General features: G+C 43.0%; 1 protein-coding gene across 24 annotated transcripts in view; it reads left to right on the forward strand.

The window, feature by feature from the left end:
• BIN1 (bridging integrator 1) overlaps nt 1-25,095 on the forward strand; it is a 504,923-nt gene that overhangs the window by 401,849 nt on the left and 77,979 nt on the right. For 5 of the 24 annotated variants that reach the window (XM_069224571.1, XM_069224563.1, XM_069224564.1 and 2 more), the window contains 5 exons: nt 4,261-4,371; nt 5,963-5,986; nt 12,883-12,996; nt 13,837-13,950; nt 15,565-15,684. The exons of 4 other annotated variants lie outside the window; for them this stretch is intronic. In XM_069224571.1, coding sequence (XP_069080672.1) covers nt 4,261-4,371; nt 5,963-5,986; nt 12,883-12,996; nt 13,837-13,950; nt 15,565-15,684 — 483 coding nt within the window. The remainder of the gene's footprint in view (nt 1-4,260; nt 4,372-5,962; nt 5,987-12,882; nt 12,997-13,836; nt 13,951-15,564; nt 15,685-25,095) is intronic. 15 more of the 24 variants (XM_069224567.1, XM_069224570.1, XM_069224578.1 and 12 more) reach the window with 8 other exon arrangements.

Consider the following 25,095-nt stretch of genomic DNA (forward strand, 5'->3'; position numbering starts at 1 on the left):
TCCTTATTTTTATAGAAAGATGGGTTTGTAGGTTAGCCTCAAATGTACAACCAACTTAGAATGCACCTCAGTCAACATTGTACTTTAGATCCGTTTTTATTGTTGACCACAACTACCTAAGATTTGAGTAGCCCACCATGCTAACAAACTAAACTCCCATAGGTGTTAAAAGGATGACTAACAAAGATCCCGCGAAGCATTCCTCAAGCGGACTAAAATCCTGCTATAAGCACAGCTTTCAATGTGTTGAGTCCTCTGTGGTTTCTTTTAAGCCCAGAATCCTTCAAGTCTGTAAGGGCTGCCACTTCCGGTGTTCTCAGCATATTACTCGTTTAACGTCTGCGTGTACAATACCCCTCAAAGTGTAATCAATAAATTCAATCCAAACCTCTGGCTTGAGTCAACCCAGTTTTGACCATCCTATTGGACCCTCTACACATTCCTTTAATCCTCATCACTCCACAGTCCCTGGAAAAGCCAGTACCTCTTTGTGCATCTGCAACCAAAAACTCTCTCTAGGCATTGATAAATCCTAGGATAGCAGCAGTTCCTTTTCCTCGTTGGAACGTTGGCTTCCTATGTTTTTTCATCACCAAATATTTTACAGTTTCCTAGGTCATGAAAGATCATGTGTTCCTGGGGTTATGCTTTCCATTTCATAAAAATTATAGTTGGACATGGGTCTTTCAGGGTTTTGTAGCGTTTGCCCTGCAAATCCAAGTAAGATACTAGAATGGATTCTGGCCAATGCTCTGTGCATTGGACAATAGCAAACTCCGTTTCGCTGCAAATTGCAGAATCATTTGAGCTTGGAGTGTGGAACGCTGGGTTCCATGCCATGCATGTGTAACATTGCGCACTCTAAGACCGCTGCCTTTTGATCATTTTCTTATGTGCATCTGAGTAAACACCGCATGTGGTAAGAGCATCTTGGTTTGCTATGTTATCCAAAGAGATTGCTCCCTTTTATGTGTTGCAACTCTGCCGGCGCTTAGGTCCTACTGGAGTCCCTGTGCTGTTGAAGCTTCGGACTAAACTTTGGCTCTCTTATAAAGCCTCTTATTCACTCGTGTGCTGCAGCACCTAAAGCTCATGCCATGTTGCCTAGGAGGGGAAGATCATCACATTTATGGGATCACTGTTGCCATTTCTACAGCTGACTTTGATAGCTGATGAGTTAATGAGATTTCATTGTCATTCCTCTTCACAAACATTCCAGAATACGAGTTGAAGGTGTTAGATCCTTCAACACACTGAAGTAGGGACCTTAGGCCCTAGGGCAGGTGAGCCATTCCCTTATAAACTAAATTACCCAGGGCCCCGAAAATAACGCTTGTCCAGATTGCCACAGAGCAGCTCCTTCTTCCTTAATATTAAGTCTGCTACTCCCCATTTTACCCTGAAAGAATATTTTACGTGCACCAGAGCTCCACCCAAGAGTTTCAAGTGAAGGGAGCTCATGGTGGAGGAACCTGGGAGAGTGAGCTCTACCCAACCTGGAGAATGATGATGACATTGAAATAAAAAATTGCAATAAGTGGAAAAACTGGTCCATTATAATTGCCCGTAATGGTCAAGATGTATGTACGGCAGGAGCGTTAGTGTAAATCACGACACTCTTTGATCTCTGGGAGATGGTTTGTGTCACTTCATCTAATCTAATGTTTTCTTGAGGACAGAGGCATTCTGTGATAGTGGCTCATGTACGTATATTACAAAACAAATGTACATCTCAACAGCTTCCCATTTTCCAAGATTTCCTTACTATTGTTGTGCTCAAGGAAAAGTTCCCTCCCCACCCCCTTGGGGTAGGTGGAAATGTTAGCAGGAGCAATAGTACATGTTAAGATTATTGGATGATGAGATAGGGCAAATGTACCTAGACGGCTTATCTCCAGTTATTCATTTAAAGAGGATATGGAAATGTCCCTTACCAGTAATAAAACATGTCGTGGTATCAGATCTCATAAGACAAGCGACTGTCATGTTAAAAAAATACCGGAAAATATTGAGACCATCAAACTGTCAATCTCCAGTGTACCGTAACTAAACCAGCCGGTTGATGCAAACTGAGGTTACAAGACAGTCCCACGAGGACACTGAAATAAGTATTGTCCTTCGTTATCACTAGGATGGGTTCAGGCCCGCAGCAGGCACCAAACCCACCCTGACTAAAGCTAGAAACCAGCTGCAGCTGTCCTTGGACTGACCCTTGAGTATAAACTTCAAATTCCTTGACCTCTAAGCAGCCTATTACACAGTTGGCCAACAAATACTGCTGGGAAGACTCCAACAATTGGCTGGAGTCGCGGCTATTTGGGACGGATCCATTCTTTCCTTCCAGCACCAGTCAGCAATCAGTTTGGTCAGTGGGATCCGTGGGTCTGAAGGTACCACGGGAACTACATCAGGAAGCCTCACTTTCATGCTTCGCTCTTCAGCATCTAAACAGAACAAAGGCTCGGGACGGAACCAAGCAACGACCACTCTAGGAAAGACAAAAAATCTTTAACTGTTACCTCATGCTTTCAAATCACGCACACATCCGCGGAAGAAGAGAGGGAAGACTGTCGAATCGGTGTCCTCGCTTCACCGACTGGAGTCCAACCCCTTGTTTCTTGAAGCCCAGCGTTCAGAAGTAACTGGAAGGAGATGTGTGGAGCTATTTAAAAAGTCCACATAAAATAGCAAACAACTGAAAAGGCGCACTTAAAGAGAAAAAAACAGCATACTCTGTAGCCTTTCAAGGATGCCTAGCGTTTCAGGTAAAATAACATTTCGTTGCTAACGCGCTACCCACCTACTAAGAAAACGGCTGTTTTTGTCCCTTTCCTTGACACTTGCCTAATAGTGGAGCCCTTAGGCCCTAGCTCACACAGGAAAGGGAAAGTACGAAAATCATGTGAAGGAGTAAATGGTTTGGTTAGTTCGTCAAAGTTTAAGACCTGCCACTCCACACGGTTCTGGCAATCATTACATGGCCACCCGGTGGAAATTATGTTCAAGTTCACTGATGTACGTAGCCTAAGGAAGTGCAAGGCCATGCAGTCACTGCTAAACAATATCAAGAAAATACTATTACATTTGGAGGGGTATTAGAAGCCATACGGTCTAAGCAAGGTTTGTACGTTTCTAAAGCAGTGTCACGAGTGGTCGAAAATTTCCCAGAACTGATGTCAATGGGTATTCAGTGTACTTTCCAGTGCTGCCATCTAGCGGCTTTTTGACAGACAGCGAATAAAGGAGTCTGGCAAATGTACATTTTTGTAACATATAGGTTTGAAAATCGCATCTCTCAAACATATGTTTTGCTGTTTTCCGATACTGAATTTATTGAATTATAGAAATGCTTGCTACCAAATACTTCAATAAACACAGCGGAAATTTTGTTGGAGAAATGAAGACTAAAATATTTTGTTTTACATAGAATTCTTCAGTTATGCGCCAGCGCCTGAAATCTGCTATCTTTATTGTTGTTGATTTTTTTTGTATTCATATATTTGCGTTTGTTTCCATATAGTTATGTCAGCATGGCAGTCAATGTCTTTGTACAACAATTTTTCTGCATATCCGAAAAAGACGGCTGTCGATATCATTCATACCAATTATTACAATTGTAATGATGTATTTGAGTCACTTTGAAGCAGAAGCATAGAGTATGGATGGACCGGTTTGTCGGCACACCCATCGCGGTTATTGTCCCTGTCATCAGCCCTGCAGCGCCCTGGAACAGAAATTAACTAATGGGCATAAGCTCCTTTTTTTTCTTCAAATGAATGTAGGCAACAAATCATTTCGCTCTCTGTTTTTTGTTTATCCATCTCTCAGGAAGTTTTGTGAGCTATAATAATCAGTTTTTGAAGCGATAGAAGACAATATTTTTTTATTTTACAAATTGTAATAGTGAGAGCCTAGCCCTCCGTGATATGATTGACTTTGCCCTACCTGACTTTCGGAAGCTACAACTTGTAGGGAAAGGCTCCCTGGTTCCTGGCTCAACAGCGTGCTTGTGAGCGGATGGCTGAGGACAAAAAAGCAGCCAGTTTATGGTGTGGATTGATCCGAGGTACCACTGATCACTTTGTATGCCAGGCAGGACATTTATAAAGAGATGGATGGATGGATGGATGGATGGATGTTTGTTTGTTTGTCTTCCCTATGCCTTGTTTTTCTCTTACACCGGTGCACCCCGATGCTGTTAGCCCAGTGTATCCTACCTAGCTAATGCTCCCACTCTTGTTTCCCTTACTTGCTGCCAAGTTTGAGGCCCCTGGATCCCTCCAGGAGGAAGCCAGCTTGCTGGATCTGGATTTTGACCCACTCAAACCAGATGCTTGCACCCCAGTGAAGGCTTCTACGTCAGTCTCCCAGGTTTGTTTATCATGTTTATGGCTTGGTTTCATGAATCCGCGACCACATGTTTTTCAGTGGGTTGGCAAACACCCCAATTTCATTCAGGTTTTGCAACTTTTGTAATGCCTTCTGACCCATCAGGGGCACGTAGGATGGCTGGTATAATGCTGAATGTTGGTTTGAAAGCTGTATACTGGGACTAAGCATTCTTAAATGAACTTGATGGCCTGTTCCATGGTCCAGTTCTTGTGATGTGACACCCGGGGAGATTCAAGTCTCCCTCCCCGGTCACTGCCGCTGTGGAAAGACGTACTCTGCTTCAGCGTAGGGTTAGTCCTGCCTAGGGGCTGCCACTTACTCGACCACCAGGAAAGGGCTTTGAACCTTGCAAGGTGTACGGAAGCTCTATGCAAGTAACACCACAGTATAACCGTTCCATCTAATAAAGCTGTTGGAGGATAAGAGATTGGGGTAAAGGAACGAGTAAGGTCACAGCCCACTTTGCATCATGTTCTACATAGGTATGGGCGCTTTTTTCAACTAGTGTTGAATTGTCAAAAGTAAGTCCAGGGTGATCGTCACATAGAACAATTTCATATGTAACGGATGTATTTGGAAATAATTTACAGCGCCAGTGGTTAGACTGACTGTAGGTCACAAATCCGGCCTTTCTGCATTACAGTGGTCACCCCTTGATCTAAAGCCGTAAGAATCTCGTGTGATGTTCTGTTTATCATTGCCTTAATCGGCGATTATGCTTAGAAAGTGCTAGTCGGGAGAAAACAAGAGAGACTCGTATGGTTTAGAAATGGGCACTTGTTTTTCTTTTTTAATTGTTGAGCGACTTTGTAAGATGGCCTTTGGAGTTAGGCTCCTGGGGGGATTGTGGGTCTCTCCGTACTTGTTTGCCACTCTTCTAGTTTCAGAACCCCCCCCCCCCCCCCACCCACCCCATGTATGATTTAAGTAATTGGGCGCTGCAAAGATACTTCGAGAACGGGGATTGCGAAAGCAGAGAAAGAGGAGAGCGTACAGGGCCGGCGAGAAGCGAAACTGGCAGAACTATTCAAACCTCCCACCAACCTGCCACGCTTTTCACGTCAACAAGCATAGCTTCATGTGTGACTCGGGTGTTTCTCAACCTGTGATTTCTACATTTCTACTGGAAAACTAAAAGGCTGCTGTTATTGGGGGCCCCCCTCTTCTTCGAGGAGGGTTGAGTATGTTAAAAAAAAAATACGGTTTTTGATATTTTCGTGAGGTTTGGGGTTTGTTTCACTCTAGTATTGAGGGATGCTTATTGCTTGCCTGTGAGCAGAGTTCCCACATTTATAGCCCTCTTAAAATCTTTGTCCTCGTGGACAAAGAAAATCAGTCCTGCATGTGGTTTCCCCAGAATGCCAAATGTTTTTAAAGTGGGTGGTGGGTGAATGATGTTTTAGCAAGGTCTTAAGCGGCACAAAATGTTGGGTCGTCAAACATTTTTTTTCGTTCTGCTGTCATGTTATTTCAAATAGTATGTTTTGGGAGACAAAACTACCGGGATGCGCTTATGACCCAAATTCAAATGTGTTTTTCTTTTTTCACCCTTGTGCTTTCACGTGCTAAGTCCTTGCCGTGGGATTTATGGGAGGTAAGATCCTAAGCTGTTCCATATAAGTAAACTATGCCTGCTTTGCAAGCCTCGGGCACGTGTAGACTCGATCTGTCTCTCCTGTCTGAAATGTTCTTCCGCCTTCGTACTTCTTTATAACACGTTTTCATTTCCCAGCATTTATGAATTGCGTGAGACATGTGTATGCATTTTCTTTCATCGCATCTCATTCTGCAGATCTTCGCGCGATGTCGATCTCTTCGTCCTGCCACTGTTTGCATTCCATCTCCTGAGACAGTTTGCGCTGCTTCCTCTTCATTGCCCTTCTCTTCTCCATCTCCTGAGACAGTTTGCGCTGCTTCCTCTTCATTGCCCTTCTCTTCTCCATCTCCTGAGACAGTTTGCGCTGCTTCCTCTTCATTGCCCTTCTCTTCTCCATCTCCTGAGACAGTTTGCGCTGCTTCCTCTTCATTGCCCTTCTCATCTCCATCTCCTGAGACAGTTTGCGCTGCTTCCTCTTCATTGCCCTTCTCTTCTCCATCTCCTGAGACAGTTTGCGCTGCTTCCTCTTCATTGCCCTTCTCTTCTCCATCTCCTGAGACAGTTTGCGCTGCTTCCTCTTCATTGCCCTTCTCATCTCCATCTCCTGAGACAGTTTGCGCTGCTTCCTCTTCATTGCCCTTCTCTTCTCCATCTCCTGAGACAGTTTGCGCTGCTTCCTCTTCATTGCCCTTCTCTTCTCCATCTCCTGAGACAGTTTGCGCTGCTTCCTCTTCATTGCCCTTCTCATCTCCATCTCCTGAGACAGTTTGCGCTGCTTCCTCTTCATTGCCCTTCTCTTCTCCATCTCCTGAGACAGTTTGCGCTGCTTCCTCTTCATTGCCCTTCTCTTCTCCATCTCCTGAGACAGTTTGCGCTGCTTCCTCTTCATTGCCCTTCTCATCTCCATCTCCTGAGACAGTTTGCGCTGCTTCCTCTTCATTGCCCTTCTCATCTCCATCTCCTGAGACAGTTTGCGCTGCTTCCTCTTCATTGCCCTTCTCTTCTCCATCTCCTGAGACAGTTTGCGCTGCTTCCTCTTCATTGCCCTTCTCTTCTCCATCTCCTGAGACAGTTTGCGCTGCTTCCTCTTCATTGCCCTTCTCTTCTCCATCTCCTGAGACAGTTTGCGCTGCTTCCTCTTCATTGCCCTTCTCTTCTCCATCTCCTGAGACAGTTTGCGCTGCTTCCTCTTCATTGCCCTTCTCTTCTCCATCTCCTGAGACAGTTTGCGCTGCTTCCTCTTCATTGCCCTTCTCTTCTCCATCTCCTGAGACAGTTTGCGCTGCTTCCTCTTCATTGCCCTTCTCATCTCCATCTCCTGAGACAGTTTGCGCTGCTTCCTCTTCATTGCCCTTCTCTTCTCCATCTCCTGAGACAGTTTGCGCTGCTTCCTCTTCATTGCCCTTCTCATCTCCATCTCCTGAGACAGTTTGCGCTGCTTCCTCTTCATTGCCCTTCTCTTCTCCATCTCCTGAGACAGTTTGCGCTGCTTCCTCTTCATTGCCCTTCTCTTCTCCATCTCCTGAGACAGTTTGCGCTGCTTCCTCTTCATTGCCCTTCTCTTCTCCATCTCCTGAGACAGTTTGCGCTGCTTCCTCTTCATTGCCCTTCTCATCTCCATCTCCTGAGACAGTTTGCGCTGCTTCCTCTTCATTGCCCTTCTCTTCTCCATCTCCTGAGACAGTTTGCGCTGCTTCCTCTTCATTGCCCTTCTCTTCTCCATCTCCTGAGACAGTTTGCGCTGCTTCCTCTTCATTGCCCTTCTCTTCTCCATCTCCTGAGACAGTTTGCGCTGCTTCCTCTTCATTGCCCTTCTCATCTCCATCTCCTGAGACAGTTTGCGCTGCTTCCTCTTCATTGCCCTTCTCATCTCCATCTCCTGAGACAGTTTGCGCTGCTTCCTCTTCATTGCCCTTCTCTTCTCCATCTCCTGAGACAGTTTGCGCTGCTTCCTCTTCATTGCCCTTCTCATCTCCATCTCCTGAGACAGTTTGCGCTGCTTCCTCTTCATTGCCCTTCTCATCTCCATCTCCTGAGACAGTTTGCGCTGCTTCCTCTTCATTGCCCTTCTCTTCTCCATCTCCTGAGACAGTTTGCGCTGCTTCCTCTTCATTGCCCTTCTCATCTCCATCTCCTGAGACAGTTTGCGCTGCTTTCTCTTCATTGCCCTTCTCATTTTATGTTCAGTCCCTGCCTTGGCTCCTTACTGGGCGGCCCTTTATTTATTGTTGTGCCTTATTTGTTCTCCTTTTCTAATCCCTGGCCTTATTTCTTTTGCTTATATATAATTTGCTTGATTTCATTTGTTTTCCCTTGAAAAGACCAATGTTCAGTACATGGTTCTGCATGTAACAAAATGAAGTGTATAATCCCTGCTAGTTTATCTAGAAAATAGAATGAGAAAAGAGCTTTCATTTTTATCATGGTATCCGCAACTGAAGTAAGAAAGTGTCTAAACTCGACAGATGGTTCTGTGGGAAGCTGGTACATTTTACCCAATCACATGATCTACTGAGATCTTGGGGTATTTGGCTGAATATTTTTCTCAGAAGTGTAGGCAGAATTGCAGCGCCTGTCCTGCTGTTAATTGATTTCCATAGACCTCTTATTCATCCAGTCAGGCAGGAGCGGCTCCTTCGCAATGGCGAAGCAGCGTCACCACACTGGATTAGAGCAAGTAGCTTAAAAATAAAAAGTTATTTTACTATTGGTTTATTTTTTTTTCAGTTGCTGGCTCAGCCAGCTTGTGCAGGGAGGGGTGAGGCCGGGCCATGGAAGGGGGGGGGGAGGGGGAATAGGAGTGGAGTGAGGGCAGTAAGTGCCATATCAGTTTGGCTGGCCCTCTTAGACTAGTCATACTGACGTGCATACAAGTTATTCTAACCCGGCTGTATTGCACAGCCGGATTGGAGAAATTGCATAGACTCCAATGCACAGTTTGAGTGGTAGAGCAATCCGTTTAGCCCAATCCTGTGGCTGCTCTCATGCTAGGTATAGCATGAGAGCAGTGCCAGAATTGTGTGGGAACAGCCTATGCTGGTGTCCCAGGGACTGCTGGGACACAACACTATCGGGAGAGGAGCAAGGTGGCAGGCTGCAGACAGGTGTTTTTTTTTAAATTTTTTAATGATTATTTTTAATTATTATTTTAGTGTCCCTGCCCGCTTGCCCCTCCCATTGAGATTTGCGGCTGCCGACCCTGAAGTTGGGCACAGGTTTATCATGTCTCTCAGCTTTTATCCAACCCCTCTAGGCAGCAGATTCAAACCATTACCAGGTCGATTGAAAATCGTAATGACTGTTTTTAGTCATGTCAGTGGTTTGATACAACTGGTCTTTTGAGGTCCTTTGCTGTGTACCACTGCCGCATTTTGCAGTATTTACATCCCGTGTCTGAAGCCTGAAAAATAACAAATAAAACTCTAGAATGCCCTCTTAAGAGAATGGGCGAAGAACATGGATAGGGCCTAACTGATCACTAAAATCTTATCTGGCACAAAAATATTGGTTACCCGGAAGACGGAGCTCCAAGCTGTGGCTTGATGGCTTTATGCCCTTGCAGTTCCTGATGGAATGACACCTGCCATTCCTTATGAATGCTTTTTCACATTTTGATGCTTCTTTCAACATTTTGTGAAACCTGGGCAAGTGCAGGAGAGATGCGGAAGTCTAATATAAAAAGAAGTCAGTTCTTTCCATTAAATGCATATTTCAAAATGTGCGCTTGCATTTTGCAGCAAGGACTGTGCCTTTTTGTTCTAATGACAGTTACCCGAAACTCTGGTTCAACACTAATCTTTTCTTTTTGACTATGTCAGATAACTGCCACTTAGGAGTGTTATTGACACAAACACACGTTCCTCGTGTTTTTCGGCAGTAGGATTTGCAAATCCTGGTTAGATTCCTCACTTGTTAGAAGAGCTAAACTCCTGAAATTGAGCCAGAATTCTGAAGTGGATTAATATTATCCATTCACATCTCCTTGTCATTTAATCCTACTCCCACAATCGGCATTATGGCAATTGTGCAGTAACGAACTGTACAGTAACAATATATTGTTACCTTTCCCCTGTACTTCTTTCAGAACATGAATGAATGAATCTTTGTTTTTTTAAAGCGGGCCGTTAATCCATAAAGGTGTCCTGGTGATGTTTGATGAGGAAGAAAGACAGAATCGTCCCATTCCACTGACAGGCTTCAGTCTGAGAAAAGATGTACTTTTAAATGCTTCCTAAAAGACAACTATTGTGAGGCGAGTGAGACCCCTGAGTGTAAAGGTTTAAGTCCGAGCTGAATGGAAGAAGGAAGATTGCCTTGTCTCTTCTTGGAAAAGAATGGAACCAGTCAAATGTGCAAAACTCCAGCACTCTCCAACGTATAAAAGGAGGATGTTGTGGGAGACCATGTCAAAGTAGGCCAATAGGTTGAGAAAGATCGAAATTGCTGAATTCCCAGATTCCTGGTTTAGGTGCATTTAATTTAGAACTGAGATTAAAACTGAACCCATATTGTATCTGGATCTTAATTCCAATTGATGGATATCATATATTTGGGAATCTTCAAGAATTTTAGTCATGTACTCATTAATATAGGATTCTAGAATCTTCGGAGGAGCCATAAGGAGAGAAATGGGAATGAGCATCAGTAGGTCACCCCTGATCATGTTAATGTACTTTACGCACGTCAGCTGAAAAACTGCCTTTTGCATGCACCCCAACTCCGATCATTCCATGTCCTTTCTCATTACCTTGTGTTGTATTAAGTTTTGATTGTTTTTTTCTTTTCCTCATATAAATTGTTTAGTTGCGTGCAAGAAGGATTGACCCTGTAACTGAATTAATAATCGTCGGGTTTAGTAATCTGCTCTGTACCTCTCACAAGCAGTTTCAATGTCTATTTACTATTCTTATATTTCGTATTTTATCAGTCAATTATTTTTTTCTTTCTCTTTTTACCCTCCATCTCTCATCTTGACTTCTGGTGAAGTTTTAAGCACTTCTACATTGAATCATTTCCTTGCTTTTTTTTACTTCTTTTTTTACTATAGTAGTCCTTTCTCTGATTTTCGTTATTTTGCTAAATGTAATCTTCTCATTGCTTTTATTTACTCTGTTTTGCCATCATTCTGTTTCTCTATACTACATGTTCACTGTTGAACCATTTTCTTCTATGTTCTCATTTGGGGTGGTGAAATATGAACCCTTGTCAAGGGCAGCAGTATCTGTTCCTTCAGATGTTTTATTTTTTAGGTTTTTTTTTTTAAATCTTGGTCTCCCGTGATTAATCTGCGTTTGTAATCTGAAAGTGTTGCTACCTCCCTTGACGAGACACGTGGTCTGTTACTAACTGATGGCCATCTTCTCTCTGTTTTTTAAGTGCAGCTAAGATGCTCTAGATGTCAGCTGTCAGACTGAAGCCAACTCATTGCATTTACTCTGGTTCTGTGAAATTTAATTAGAACCTGATTCACAAAGGTTGTTTTCCATGAGTAGGTGTGACCTAATTGTGAAAAGTCGGAGGCAAAAATAACATTCTTCCCTACTTGCAGACACATTCCATGGTATTTGATCATTTTTTCCTCCAGTTCGACACCTCTGATTTAATTTAATGCAACAATTTCTAAGCAATGTAAATTCCTGAAGACCAATTGTGTTGTAATTGAATTTATATAAGCGCCTGCTAGTTCCAAAGAAGCATTGAAGCAATAATGTTGTATAAAAAGTACACAGAATGTTGCATTCCTGTTCACCCGTTCACATTTTCTGCAGAGTGCAGTGATACAAGGGTGTAAGAAATCACCTTATTTAAAATGAATTGACAAAGAATGTTGTTTAGTAGCCAAAGCCTTTTCTTGCTAGTATGTCAGGAAGATAGAACCTATCACACCCCAGAAAACAGAACTCTACACCTTGTGACTTTTTCTACATAAGTACATTTGCCATTCTTATCCTCTGGGTTTTAGTCGAGGATCATCGCTTTGTTCACAAAATACCACACTTGGACACCTGTATGGTTGTGGAGACTATCAGTCATGCTTCGCACAGCAGCGTAGCCTACACAACACTTTCAACTCTACCTACCCACAGCAGAAGCAGTTTGAATCTAAATTGGGTTTACAGGTCCCATCATATACATTTTTCTTAAGCAATAATATTTCTTGGGGTTTAATAGGGGGTGGCAGTTCAAATTAAAGTGACGCTCGGCTTTCTTCCTACCACTGAAGCATAGAGCACTATTTGAAACATCCCTTTGTTTTCCAGGGATGTATGTCAAAACCTGCCAACGAAAACCTTCTCTTTTATTTGCATAGTGCAACTTCTGGTGTAGTCTACGAGGCTACAAATACATCTTGGCTCCAAATCATTGTTTCAATGTTGTACTTTGATGAGGGTAGCAGTTGTGCATTTTGAACTTTTGTTATTTGCCTGAAGGTTGTATCTTATTATTCACACCAGTTTTCTTGTTTCTTTATTTTGGCTATTGCTTTTTCCCCATAGTGTGGATGTACGTTTTTATGTTGTGCACCAGTAAATTAATTTTTCCCCTTACTATCCTCTGATTTTTTTTTTTTGCTTTGTTGCTGGAAGGGCTGGGCTTCGAGTACCTGCAGATGTAGTGCTATTGTCTCAGGTCTCCTTCTGCTGGATCGCTTATGATACCCTAATGGTCATCAGTCATGACCTGAATAGGAGTGTCCTTGTGTTCAAATGCATGTTCCTAATTTAAGATGGCTACATCCTTCCATGGGTGTAGATCCTGGGAGTCGGATTGCATTCTCCTGACCAATCATCTGCCACTTCCTCTTATGGAACTCTTGTTTCTTTTTATCTCCTTTCTGCCATCGTTGTCCTTCTCCATCCTCACCCTCTCCTCTCCTCAACCCCCTTGTCCAGCCTGAAAAAAGTGCCTCTTCGGACATGCAGTCTGTGGACCCTTTTGGTGGTGATGGCACCGGTGATTGTGCATTTAGTGTGGGGTGGCCCAGCCAGGTCACTGAGGCTCCTCAAGTAAGTGATTTCACACCCAACAGCAGTGCATTCATACAGATATGGGGCATCAATTCTTGAGAGGCAGATGCGCAAAACAAGAACTTGAGTGCCGTATACCACCTAGCATATGTTACACACAGAGTATTTAAAAATGCCTGGAAAAAATATTTATTTTCCAAATGTATCGCTTGGTATGGAATATGGAAATACCTTTGAGCAATTGTACGACTCATTAGAGTGCTTGTATCCCTTAATAGATGGTGTAACAGGAAAAGCACATTGTATTGTATTGATACTGACCCTTACACCATTCATGCTTCATCCTTCTTGACATGGAGGGGACTTATATAATTTGTACTATTTTATGTATTCATAATTTTACTAGTATCCCTCCTCGTGGAATGTGAATTTTCGATTGTGCACCACAATAGCTGAGTTTCCCCTGTTGCCCTATGTTATCTTCCAATTTTCATAAATCGGTAAACCACACAACATTAAACTGTCCCTAGGATCTAATTAATATGCGCGGTCTCCCAGAATGCTGCTCTCCCAGAACGTTACTTGGTCCACCTTTCTCTGCTCATCTTCCTATCAATGCTTTTGCTGTTTGTGGACAATTATTGGGGGGATGAGGGGCACTGGCACCGCATAGCATATTGCCAGTTCAAGGTTGTGCTAGGAAATACTTTTCTGCTTTGTGCCAAAGCCCAAGAAATCTCAATGCATTTTATTGGTAGATCTGTGAGCATGCATGTTTGACCACTTATCTCACCGTGCTTCTGTTTTATCTTTCCAACACACCTTTTTCCTGCTCCCTTTCCCAACCTCCCCATGTTGCCTCCGAATCCACCACCACAGCCTGACAAGAGTGACTCTTTCAACATGGAGTCTGTGGACCCTTTTGGTGGAAATAGTACTAGTGATTGCACGTTTACTGTGGAGTGGCCCAATCAGGTCCCTGAGGCTGCTCAAGTAAGTGATTTCACACTTGCCTGAAACTCTGACCGTGTATACTGGTATGAGGCACCTTTGCTTTTAGAATGAAGAGCTACAGTATGTATACATTTATCCAACCCTGATAATCTTGGTCAAAGAACAGTTGCCAATGGCTGAATCGGCTTTCACGTCACACAATTGATGCCTGTTACATAAATGGCAAATATCAACTTTTGTTTGCTACAATCTGTTTCATTTAAATGTTACTTCATTTACCTTCGTGTAATAACAACTCCTAATTACCCTCCCCATAGTTATGAGCCTGAGATGCAGACATGGACGCAAAAAAAGGGTGGTTAATTACTCACTGTTTTTGCCATGCAGGTAATGGCAAAAGAAGATTAGCACTACCCCAGTTTTCCTCATTGGAAATGGGGAGCACTGCGGGGGAATGAGCAGTGGTGGCTTGTAGCAGGGAAAAAAGGTGGGGCGGCGCGTGGCGGGGGGAGGGAAGAAATAAAATAAAACCTTAATTCTATGACTCGCTGCTCCGCTCCTCCACCGTCAACTGCAGGAACAGTGCACTCCCCTTAGTGCTCGTCATCCCCAGTGCCCAGCCCCTTTTAATACAGAACATTAATAGACATAGTTTATTATCGTTATGTATTAAAGGATTTGTAGCGGCTGGTGAAGGGGGTACTGTGGGGCCGATGCTCCTCCATCCTAGCGGAGGAGCCACCTCTGTGATGAGCAGTTTCGCACCTGAATGTTTGAGGGAAAAAAAGTCTCCATTCTCCTACTACATACTCACAGCCTTCTCTGTAGCAACTGTCGGCTTATATACCACTCTTTGGGCTGTTCCCATTTATTTTTTGAAGGGAAGGCCATTTAGTCAACGAAAAGCTGAAAATGTTTGTTTTACTTTCCTTTTCTACCTTTCTTTGGCTGAGTGAGCTTCCTTTGACTAAAAGCAATGGGTGAAACCTAGTCTTTAATGAACCAACAGCAGCTGAAGGAGCTCTGTGGGAGAAAGAAGTCATTTTTGTCACTCAAACATTCAGGCGAAAGGCTGTTAATGCTCCCACAACACACCCCATTTGCTGTAAGACAAAAGAGGGATGTGTGCAGCTGGCTTCCCGCAGAATGGATCTCCCTCTTCCAGGCCTCGCTGCCAGAGTACATATGTTGTCCACCAATTTTATCTCCTAATTTTTGCTATTTATGCCTCTTGCTCTTGGTGTCCTGTTTCATTTAATTTGGTCTTCTGGGATGTCTGGGTCCCCTTATGCTTCTCTATTCAGTACAATTAAACAAAAGGAAAACTAAATGTTTGTGCTGCAGGGAGTTGTTGGTGCTCCTTGACTCCTCATGTTGGTGTTTTGTTTGTTGTCAAATTTTCATCACAAATAAATTTGATTGAAGCAGACATTGTGCTTCACAGTTCTTTTCCTGTTCCAAGATATTACCAGGCTTTGGCTAATCCCATTGTGTGCCAATACCCTGGCAAATCTGAATGTATATTGTTGGCCACAGATCTGCGTACATGCATGTTTGGCCTCATCCTCTTATGGTGCGCTTTGTTTTATCTCCTCTTGACCACCTCCTTCCTCTCCCGCCCTCCCTTTATCACTGCCCACTTCAACCCTGCAGCCTAAAGAGAGCGCCTCCTCTGACATGCAGTCTGTGGACCCTGTCTGTGGTGATAACACTAGTGATTGCGTTTTTTCTGTGGAGTGGCCCAGCCAGGTCGCTGAGGCTGAGCTGAACCAAGTAAGTGATTTCCCACTTGTTCCAATAACTGTTACATAACCTAGCATCTGCTACTTAAAGGCGTGCCTCACTTCCACTGGAGAGCTACAATACAGTACAGTATCTGCTTCTTGTGCAGTAAATCTGTGAGAAGCGCACTGCACACATGGCAGTCAGATTGGACTGGAACAAGGTTTTAGAGCAGCCTCATTGCGAGTTATATAATTCAGACATTTTTGTTGAGTGATGTGCAGACTATGGGGGTTATTCTAACTTTGGAGGAGGTGTTAATCCGTCCCAAAAGTGACGGAAAAGTGACGGATTTACCACCAGCCGTATTACGAGTCCATTATATCCTATGGAACTCGTAATACGGCTGGTGGTATATCCGTCACTTTACCGTCACTTTTGGGACGGATTAACACTCCTCCAAAGTTAGAATAACCCCCTATATCTTGTTGGTGGCTCTTTGGTGGTATGTGCTGCAAACCTCAAGGTGTACCTGCAGTAATTATAATAGGATTTTGAACATTGACTTGTTGGGAGCTGTACTGAAGAAAATAGAGAGTCAGAGGGCCAATAATGGATGTTATAGACCTCCTCCAACATTTTCATCATTCTGTTCAGGATGGATTACATTTCTTACTGGATAATCCATAATTCTGCCTCCGTTGTTCTCATGGATTCTTATAATCACCGATTCCTCACCCTGTGAATATCCCCAGGCACCAGATTGAGTCTGGACAAATTCAAATCAGTGCTCCTATGCTCTGGCAGGTGGCGCTGTGCAGCTCTGCATTAAATGGTATTCTGCTCTGAAGTGATAAACAGAGCTGCATATAAGCGCCACCCGTTCGCGCTGTCCGTTCCTTTCTTTCAGTGACATGAGGCGCCGATTCAAAGCACCTCTCCTTCTTTTTCTTCACTTTGGAAGAGAATGGTTTCCTTCAAATTTTTCAAGTGTGCAAGGGATGTCATAGACTAAGAATACAGAGTTTAAGCCTTGTTGGGACTTTGGCAAAGAGATGTCTATGATAGATCTCCATGAGGGGTGCCTTTGGTGTTTGGGTTCGTCACACATCTCCAAGGCCTGTGACTACTGCACCATGAAGAACCCAAAGCCACACAGAATTATAAGGTGAAGCTCTATGTGGCGAAGCTCAAGAAGGCTTTTTGCAAGTCCTGCTCCAGGCTGAAATTGAGAGTGCAGTCCCACTTCCGGTCCTGCACTTACTCCCGAAGTCATTACTGAGGCCGATCGTCCTCGTGCTCAAAGTCATTCTCAGAAGAAACTCAAGATGTTTAAGCAGGACTAGGCCTCTTCCCTCCACTTTTCAGAGAAGGTATGAGGGTGTCACCCTGTCTTTCTGTCTCCTGTTCCACAGAGGAAGTGATTTTTGATATCTTTTGATGCAATCTGCTTTTCCAGGTCATCAGGGACCTCACGGCAAGTCAAAGCCTTTTGTGAGATTATGCTGTATAACTTTGGCATGCTTTCTGTTACTTTGGTGTGTCTATGTGCCCCAATGATCCACAGGGCCCCCCAGTAAGATTATCACTGGCGGGTTTGTCTTGGGGAACATCTGAACCCCTCAAACCCTCCTTTGTTTTTTGTGCCGGCATCGGTCTCAGATCCAGAACCTGCACCAGACCCTCTTTCGTCAACGCCAGTGTTGACCCCTTTGGTACCAGTGCAGGACCCTCAACCCATCTTTCTGCCTGCCTCTGAGCTGGCTTTGGCTGAACCTCGACTGAGGCCACATCGAGATCTTGATGTGCCACACCTCATACTGAGCCCATTGGACTAAGATATAATCCCAAAAGCGTGCAACCCCATACATAAATTACAACAGCTTTTTGCTTTGCACTCTGACCAGAGCTAGCCATATGGAGATGACCGTTGAGGGGACGGGGAAGAACTTGCCCTTCTTTATGATGCAGATGACGTGTACATGGAATACAGGACACCAGTCGACTGGACATCTCACTAGACTCTGGGTTGGTTCCCCCCTCGACCAGTGACAGAGGGGAGTACTTCCTTCGTAACAGTAATTGGAAGGGCTGCTGAGGTACTTGACATTCACCTCTTGCTTCTTGAGTTATTGAGGTTAAAACAAACATCCTTAGAGGTCCTACAGCTTGGCCAGGCATTGACCAAACCTATTTTGGTCTTTAATGAAGCCCTTACTGACACACTGTTGGGTACTTGGGCTAAGCGATGCTCTGTCCCCCCCAGTCAATCGACATGTCATCCATTGCCATAGGCCTGCTCTAGGTGACCCATACTTTTTGAGCCAGCAAGCAGCTGTGGAGAGCTTGGTGGTACAGGCGTTCATCAGTAAAGTACACCCTAACACCTTTCCAACCACTCCTCTTGGCAGGGAGTTAAATGAGTGGACACTTTTGGTAAGTGCATGTTCTCCTCTGCCAGCTTTACCTTGAGGTCAGTTGATGTGACCCCCACCTTCTGGGGCTTTATACCCATTCATTTTCAGACATGGTGGGTTTTACATGTGGTCCTAGATGAACTATGGCCTTCAATAGCCCAAACCATACAAAATGATTTGGATGCAGCCAAATTTGTCATCCTCTCTGGCCCCACTTCTACAGACTCTCTAGGCAGGGATAAGGTAACTAGTGTGATGCTTCAGTTCCACACATGGATGAGGCCCACAGGGTTCTCTAAAGTTGCCCAGGCATCCTTAATGGACATGTATTTTGATGGCTCCTGCCTGTTTGGCAAAAAGTGGACTCTGCCCCGGAGCGTTTTAAGGAAAGCGGAGCCGCTGCATGTTCACTGGGCCTTTTAGATCCAGATTGGCAATGCTCCCAATAATTTTGAACTTTTACGTGATATGCCGTAGTCACCTTACTGACCACGCAAGCCCCCACCACGTGAACAACAGGATCTGTATTCCTTTCAAGGTCTTTGCTGCGGGTCCGACAGACAAAGGACCACCCATCAGAGAAAGCTTTCCTTCAAATCTTCTGCACCCTCCAGCAATGGATGGAAAGCCACTTGAGTGTAACTTTAGTGGCACACAAACATCCATTGGGAGGCAGGATCAGCCACTTCTTGCATGGGTGACAAAATATTACGTCTGACATATTGGTCGTGCAGAACATGCAACGGACCTATGCCCTGCCGTTCTTTTTTGACTCATCACTCCTGCTACCTACAGCAGAACAAATGTCAGAGGACCCCCTGTACATCTTATACCAGGAAGAGCAGACTCTTTTGACCAAATGAGCTATAGAGAGGTTACAAACCTTGAACGTGGGGACTGGATGTTATTTCCACTACTTCCTTGTGCTGAAGAGGGATGGGGCTCTGCCCTTTACTCAATCTTCGCCTTCTAAAGACTTTCCTGTGCAAATTAAAATGCAAAAGGGTCAACCAGGCCCAGGTCACATCTGCCCTGGATCCAGGAGACTGGATGGTGACATTGGACCTACAGGGTGCTTAATTTCATATCCTTTCCCTGCACACCCATATGCATTATCCGTGGTTAAAGTTGGGCCACAATTAATTTGTTTACCATCCTCTGGTTCAGGCTCACTAGTGTCCCCCGTATGTTCACAAAGGTGATTGCAGCTCATCTGTGGAGGTCGGTGGTACCAGTCTTCCCCTATCTTGAGTTGGTGGTTGAAGGTCAATTGAGGGCCACCCCCAGATGACAACAAACCTTTTGGCATCCTTGGGGTTCTTAGTGAACCTGACTTCTTCAGAGAGGCTGTCTATTGGAGCCATTCTTGGACATGGTGCACTTTCAAGCCTTTGATCTAGAACGAGTCAAGGACATTCAGACCATGATCCTGATGTTTTAACCTTTGTCCTTTGTCTCAATGAGGATGGCTGTACGACAAATGAGTCACTATTGGACATGGGAGGTCATCTGGGAGAGGCGTATATCAGCAGACATGGTCTTCAATGGAAACCCACCTCTACACCAACTTGATCAAGTTGTGGGCCATATGCTTGGCCTTGTGTGCGCTCTGCCCTCATCTTAGGAAGGTGGGTGCAGGTTCTCACAGACAATTCCACCACCACATGATACTGCATCAGACGTTTTCTTTGGTCCAGCAAGGCCTTGTTCTGGACACAGTTAAAGGTTACCTGTCAGCTCGTTCAGCCATTTTATGTTTGCTGGCTCAAATCACCGATTGTGAATGGTGTTTAATAAAAGGTGTGCAGCATGTTTCCACCGGTGCCTTTTGTAATGGCAGAGTTAGACTTAAATTTAGTTCTCACATTTAGCTCTCACCTGTCTGTGTACCCTTGTCAAACCAATGCAGTTAATCATTGTGCTTGCTCACCCTAAAAAACTGTCTTCCTGGTGTCAATAACATCTGCACACCGGGTGAGTGAATGTCAAGCTGTGATGCCCTTTCCCATCGGGCAAACATTTACTCTGCCACTCTTCCTGGCTCTGCCTCATCCCTCAAATGAGAAAGAAAGACTCCATTGTGTGAATCTCAAGAGTGCGCTTAATATTTGCATTGAGCGAACCAAGGAACATCAGGTGGGCAATCAGGTCTTTGTGGTGTTTTCTGGGTCAAAGAAAGACATGATGCACAGAAACAGACCATCTGTTGATTGGTAGTCCTCTTTATTAAGATTTGCTGCACAGCTGCCTCCAAAAGCTCTACATGCTCCTTCCACCAGACTAAAGATGTTTTGACTGTGTTGGCACACACAGTGCCTTTCCTGGAAATTTGTCAGGCAGGTACTTGGGCATCAGTGCACATGTTCATAAAGCATTACTGCCTCAATAGTCTGGTTTGTCAAGATGGGCGTTTGCCTACTAGTCCTGCAGGACTTTTTAGTTTGAGCCATTCCAGAGCCCTACCACCTTTGGAGATACTGCTTTGGTATCCATTCACAAACTGAGGTGTCTGAGGCTAGAAGTACGTATAAAAAAAACAAGTTACTTAACTTAGGTAACGCACTTTCTGATGGATACTTTATCTAACTGCAGATTCCTCATCACCTTTCCACCTCCCTGTTTGGTGTTATGGACTCTTTGATCTTAAGAGATCCCAATCTAAGAATCTGTGCACTGGTTTGTTCTGTCTGATGATAGGCTCTGCATCCAAAGGCTCAGAGAATTCATGAAAGTAACTGAAGTCAGCATGCATGAGTGACACTCATATGTGGCTCAGTCTGTCACACCTGGAGCAGAATGGCATTTGATGCAGAGTCTCACAGTGCCACCTGCTGGCACTAATAACTACTGCTTTGAATTCTGACTGGCACCTGGGGATATTCAATGGGTGAGAAATCTGCAGTTAAGTATTTACCAGAAAGAGCGTTATTAAAGGGAAGCAACGTGTTCTTAAAGGCCCTGTTCCTCACTACAAGATTGTACCTGCAGCTCGGGCCTATAACTCGACTAGAGTACATTTAACAACAGTTATACAATGAAGGCATCTGGCATTGTGATGGTTAATACCTGGAATGCTGCGCTACACAGTATTCTTTTGAATCTCATTGTTAAACATTCTTAGCAGCTAGCATCAGAAAGTTCATAGACGGCCATTCTAGTTTGGAAAGAGTAGAAGTGCAGTGATCATAATATATCGCTGGACAAAGAGAAAAAAAGACAGAAGAAACAGCTAATTCAAAGACTCCACAAGCTCTGCTGTGGGATAGTCGATGGATATGAACTACTGCACTTGTGGAAAATCATTACTTTATGATCTATGGACTTGTTGCAGTATTAGATTCTGCCTGAACAATGAATTATTTCTTCAGGTATGTACACCTCGTTCTGTTTTTATGTGCTCAAATTGTTTTTATTGACTGATATTGATACAAGATAAATTAAACTTGGAATTTGATCTACAATCACATTCGTTTTATCTGTGTAAAATATGTTCCTAACTAATATATGTTAACTCTGCATATATCAAAAATATATACATGACTGTACATTTTAGAATAAAACACAAAGCGATAGTCTAAATTGTCATGCAAGAGATATAGTATGGAAGAGGCAAGAGAAATAAGTAAAGAAGTTAAAATCAGTCCAGGTAAAACATGGCCTAAAGCAGCAATGCATAATAACAATATCATCACCACTTTTACCGGCGTTATAGTAAAATATCAAGAATAAAGCATTAACAAATGCTAGCCAGGTTCGAACAATCAAGAAACTAAATTGCCCAACTTCAATATGCACCCATAATAATAAGATAAACAATGGGCAATTTCCCATTAGAAGTAATTCATTTAAACTACAAAGCCTTTGCCATACCAAATACAGTATGATCATTTCACAAGATGGCATAAGAGTTGTAAATTGCATGATTTATAGACAGAGCAAATCAATTTGTTTCTAAACCGTCTTTCTAATGTCAGTTGTTCTTTCATTAAAAAAAAATGAAATGCCACAATAACACATTCATGGAATCCCACCGCAGAGGTTTATGTAGATCCATTAGTTTTGTTTTGGGTAACCCAATAGAGATGTTAGTTTTAAAAATATTTGGTGTAATAATAATAGTGGTTTGTGTTTTTTCATGTAGCATAAAGAATAATGGTTTTAGTATCAATTGGCCCCTCAAAGTGCATACATTTTGGTCTTGATTTATAGAAATTTGACTGTTGCCCCTTGCAAATATGTAGCCACATTGATTTGGTTGTGAGTCCCAATTCGCAGTGGGGATGCACAGAGGGACAGGAAGCAGCCAGATATGCACTTTTAGTTTCAGTCGATCCTTACCTAATTGAGCACTGGTTGCACAGTCTCTGTTCCCGCATTAAACCCCTTGAGCAAAGCATCTATAGTGAAGAGCCTCTTGATGTCAGCAAACTCCTTTGTTGTATCCCTCTTCCGGCTGTACTTCTCTGTATTAGTTAATTTCTTCGATTTCTTTCCAGAATGTTGCACTTTGATATATATACCCGTGTATTCCACTCAGTTGGCTGGTTGGCTCAGTTGGCTGGTTACATGATTGTGGATGGGGTTGTCTAAATAAAGCTCCCTATACATTCTCACTGCTTGGTGCTTTGTTACCCTGGTGATGATCTTCTATTAACCCCAACAAGTTCGAAAGCGCCAGTGGCTGCAGCCTTTAACAGGATCCCATCTTCAGTATGGAATTCGCTTACCAATGAAGTAATTTTCCAGGGAAGTGCTATCATCCTACAGTTTCCTGAGCCAAGGGGCAGTTGGATGGTTGAGAATCATTTAAGCACTACTACACCTCCATGGTGATCGCTCTAGATTGTGCTTTTAATGGATGAAGTTGACAGTTGTGAAAGAGTTTGTCTGGCGTGGAGGAAGGAGCTTCAATTGGCTGCAAACATGAGGGATACCTCGCAGCTGACTTCATACCTGTCTAGAAGTGGTTGTGAAGACGGGTCCCAGCCAATGAAGATGCTGTACTTTTCACATGCAGCAGTTTCGATCTTTTTTGTTCTCGTGTTTGGAGTGAAACACTGAAATTTTCAGAAGCCAGAGATAAGCTTGAACATAGAAGACAAACTCTGACACATACTGTTATGTAAGTTCTTGTGCATGTCAGCTAACTGGACATGCAACACCTACACTGGCCAACTGCATGTGTCCAGTCATGGTGTGTACACAAGATTGACAGTTAAATCCTGCACCTTAATGTTAAGAGATGCAGCCTGCAAAAAGAAATAAAAACGACAGCCACACTTGTATTTATAGTTGTATGTCTGCACTTGTCACCAAAGAGCGCTGTAATCAGACGCCATTTTGCAGGCATATCCGGGTATACAGGGTTCCTGACATACAGAGGTACTCTTCTTTCTTCTACAGAATCATATGTGATGAAGCAGGGTTTTCATACTTTAATCTTCGGGTGTAATAGTTAACCCTCACCATTGGTCATATGGACCTTTTTTCATTGACTAGGAGAAGCTAAAAGAAGCAGTCATCTAAGTCATACCGACTAAACAATAAAATCTTTAAAGACCTTAGTACAGTCAGTAAAGAGAATTTGTGTGTTAAAGGGTTTTATTAATCAATTATTTAGTTTCATTTTTGTCCAATAAGTATTAGTCTTTCAAGAATCAGAAATGAGTATAATCCAATTATCAATATTTCAGTATAAAGAAAGACAATATTCAGAAGTTAATAGTTAATATTTTAATAATGCAACAAGCATGTTCCAAAAAGGAATTTCACTAATCTAAGTTTAATTAGGTTGGAATAGAATTAAGCTGTCAGTTCAGAAACCCAATAAAGCTATCTAATGAGAGAATAATTTCATAAGCATTGAAGCCTTTGCACATCAAAATATTAAGCTGGAAAGTATTCTTAGCCATAAATCAGGGAATTCAGTTAAAAACTATTTCCCACAAAGAGAGAAACCTAGGGATATATCTCCATAAATGTGATTAAGAGAAGCCCCCCTACTTCAGCAACAGCCACTAATATAAACACACAATATTGTAGATGGAAACACATATTACATTCGACGTTCACTTCATGCAATAGGATTTCAGTTAATGCTTGAGAGTAGGAATCTCCCCAGTTTCTCACGTTTTCACAGTGGGCCACAGACACCAGTCCTTGAAAATACACCTTGTGAACATTTTGTGGTTCAGACAGCTCTTCCCTGGAATTATCCTTCCTATTGCCCCCTTTCCTCCCAGCAAGACCCTCACTATCAGTTTTCTAATACAAAACAAATGCCTATTCACTAACTGAACAGACAATGTCTGGAAAGTTGCAGTATCTGCAGCAAAAGAGAAAAAAATCCTGTGCAAAAAAAATCTCAATGTTCTAAACAGGCCTATCAATGTTATTGAGAAATTTCTATTAATATGGCATCTGCAGGTCAGCTAACTAAGGTCAATACATATTATTTCTTTTGTATACTTACAATACTTAAGTATGGTTGCTTACTGCAAAATAGATAAAACACAAAGCATGTACTGTTTAGCATAGATTCTTGCACTTTTCAGTGAAATCCGTTTTTGTCTGTAACACGAAGATGTTTGCTACATCAGTTCTGTATTTTAACAGTTGTAGAACCATCACAATCTCTCACATATGAATCTCAAGCATGCACTTTAGTTCTTTTTTATGTCTTGAATTAGATTTTTCAAAGTTTTAACTTCCTTCAGCTTCTTGTATGCCCTATTGTTCCTTTCTTCCATTTCTATTTCTTCTCTCCTTTGCCTTTCTCGTCCTTTGTTCGTCTTTCTTGTTAGGTAGCATCTAAATCCTTTATATTAAGCATATTAAGCAAATGCCAAATAATATAACAGGTTTAATGTAACCTTGAAAAGTACTCCTCCTGCTGTTGCACACTAATTGCTAATGGCAGGAGCTTCATTGCCTAAAGTTCCTAACACAATGGTTTCTAAAGTTTCTTATTCAGGTTTCAAGTCAGAAATTTACTTTTCAAATTCTTCTATCTTTCTACTTGTCAGATCTGTATGCACAGCAATGC

Source organism: Pleurodeles waltl, chromosome 3_1, assembly GCF_031143425.1.
Source record: "Pleurodeles waltl isolate 20211129_DDA chromosome 3_1, aPleWal1.hap1.20221129, whole genome shotgun sequence".
NCBI classification, from domain to species: domain Eukaryota; kingdom Metazoa; phylum Chordata; class Amphibia; order Caudata; family Salamandridae; genus Pleurodeles; species Pleurodeles waltl.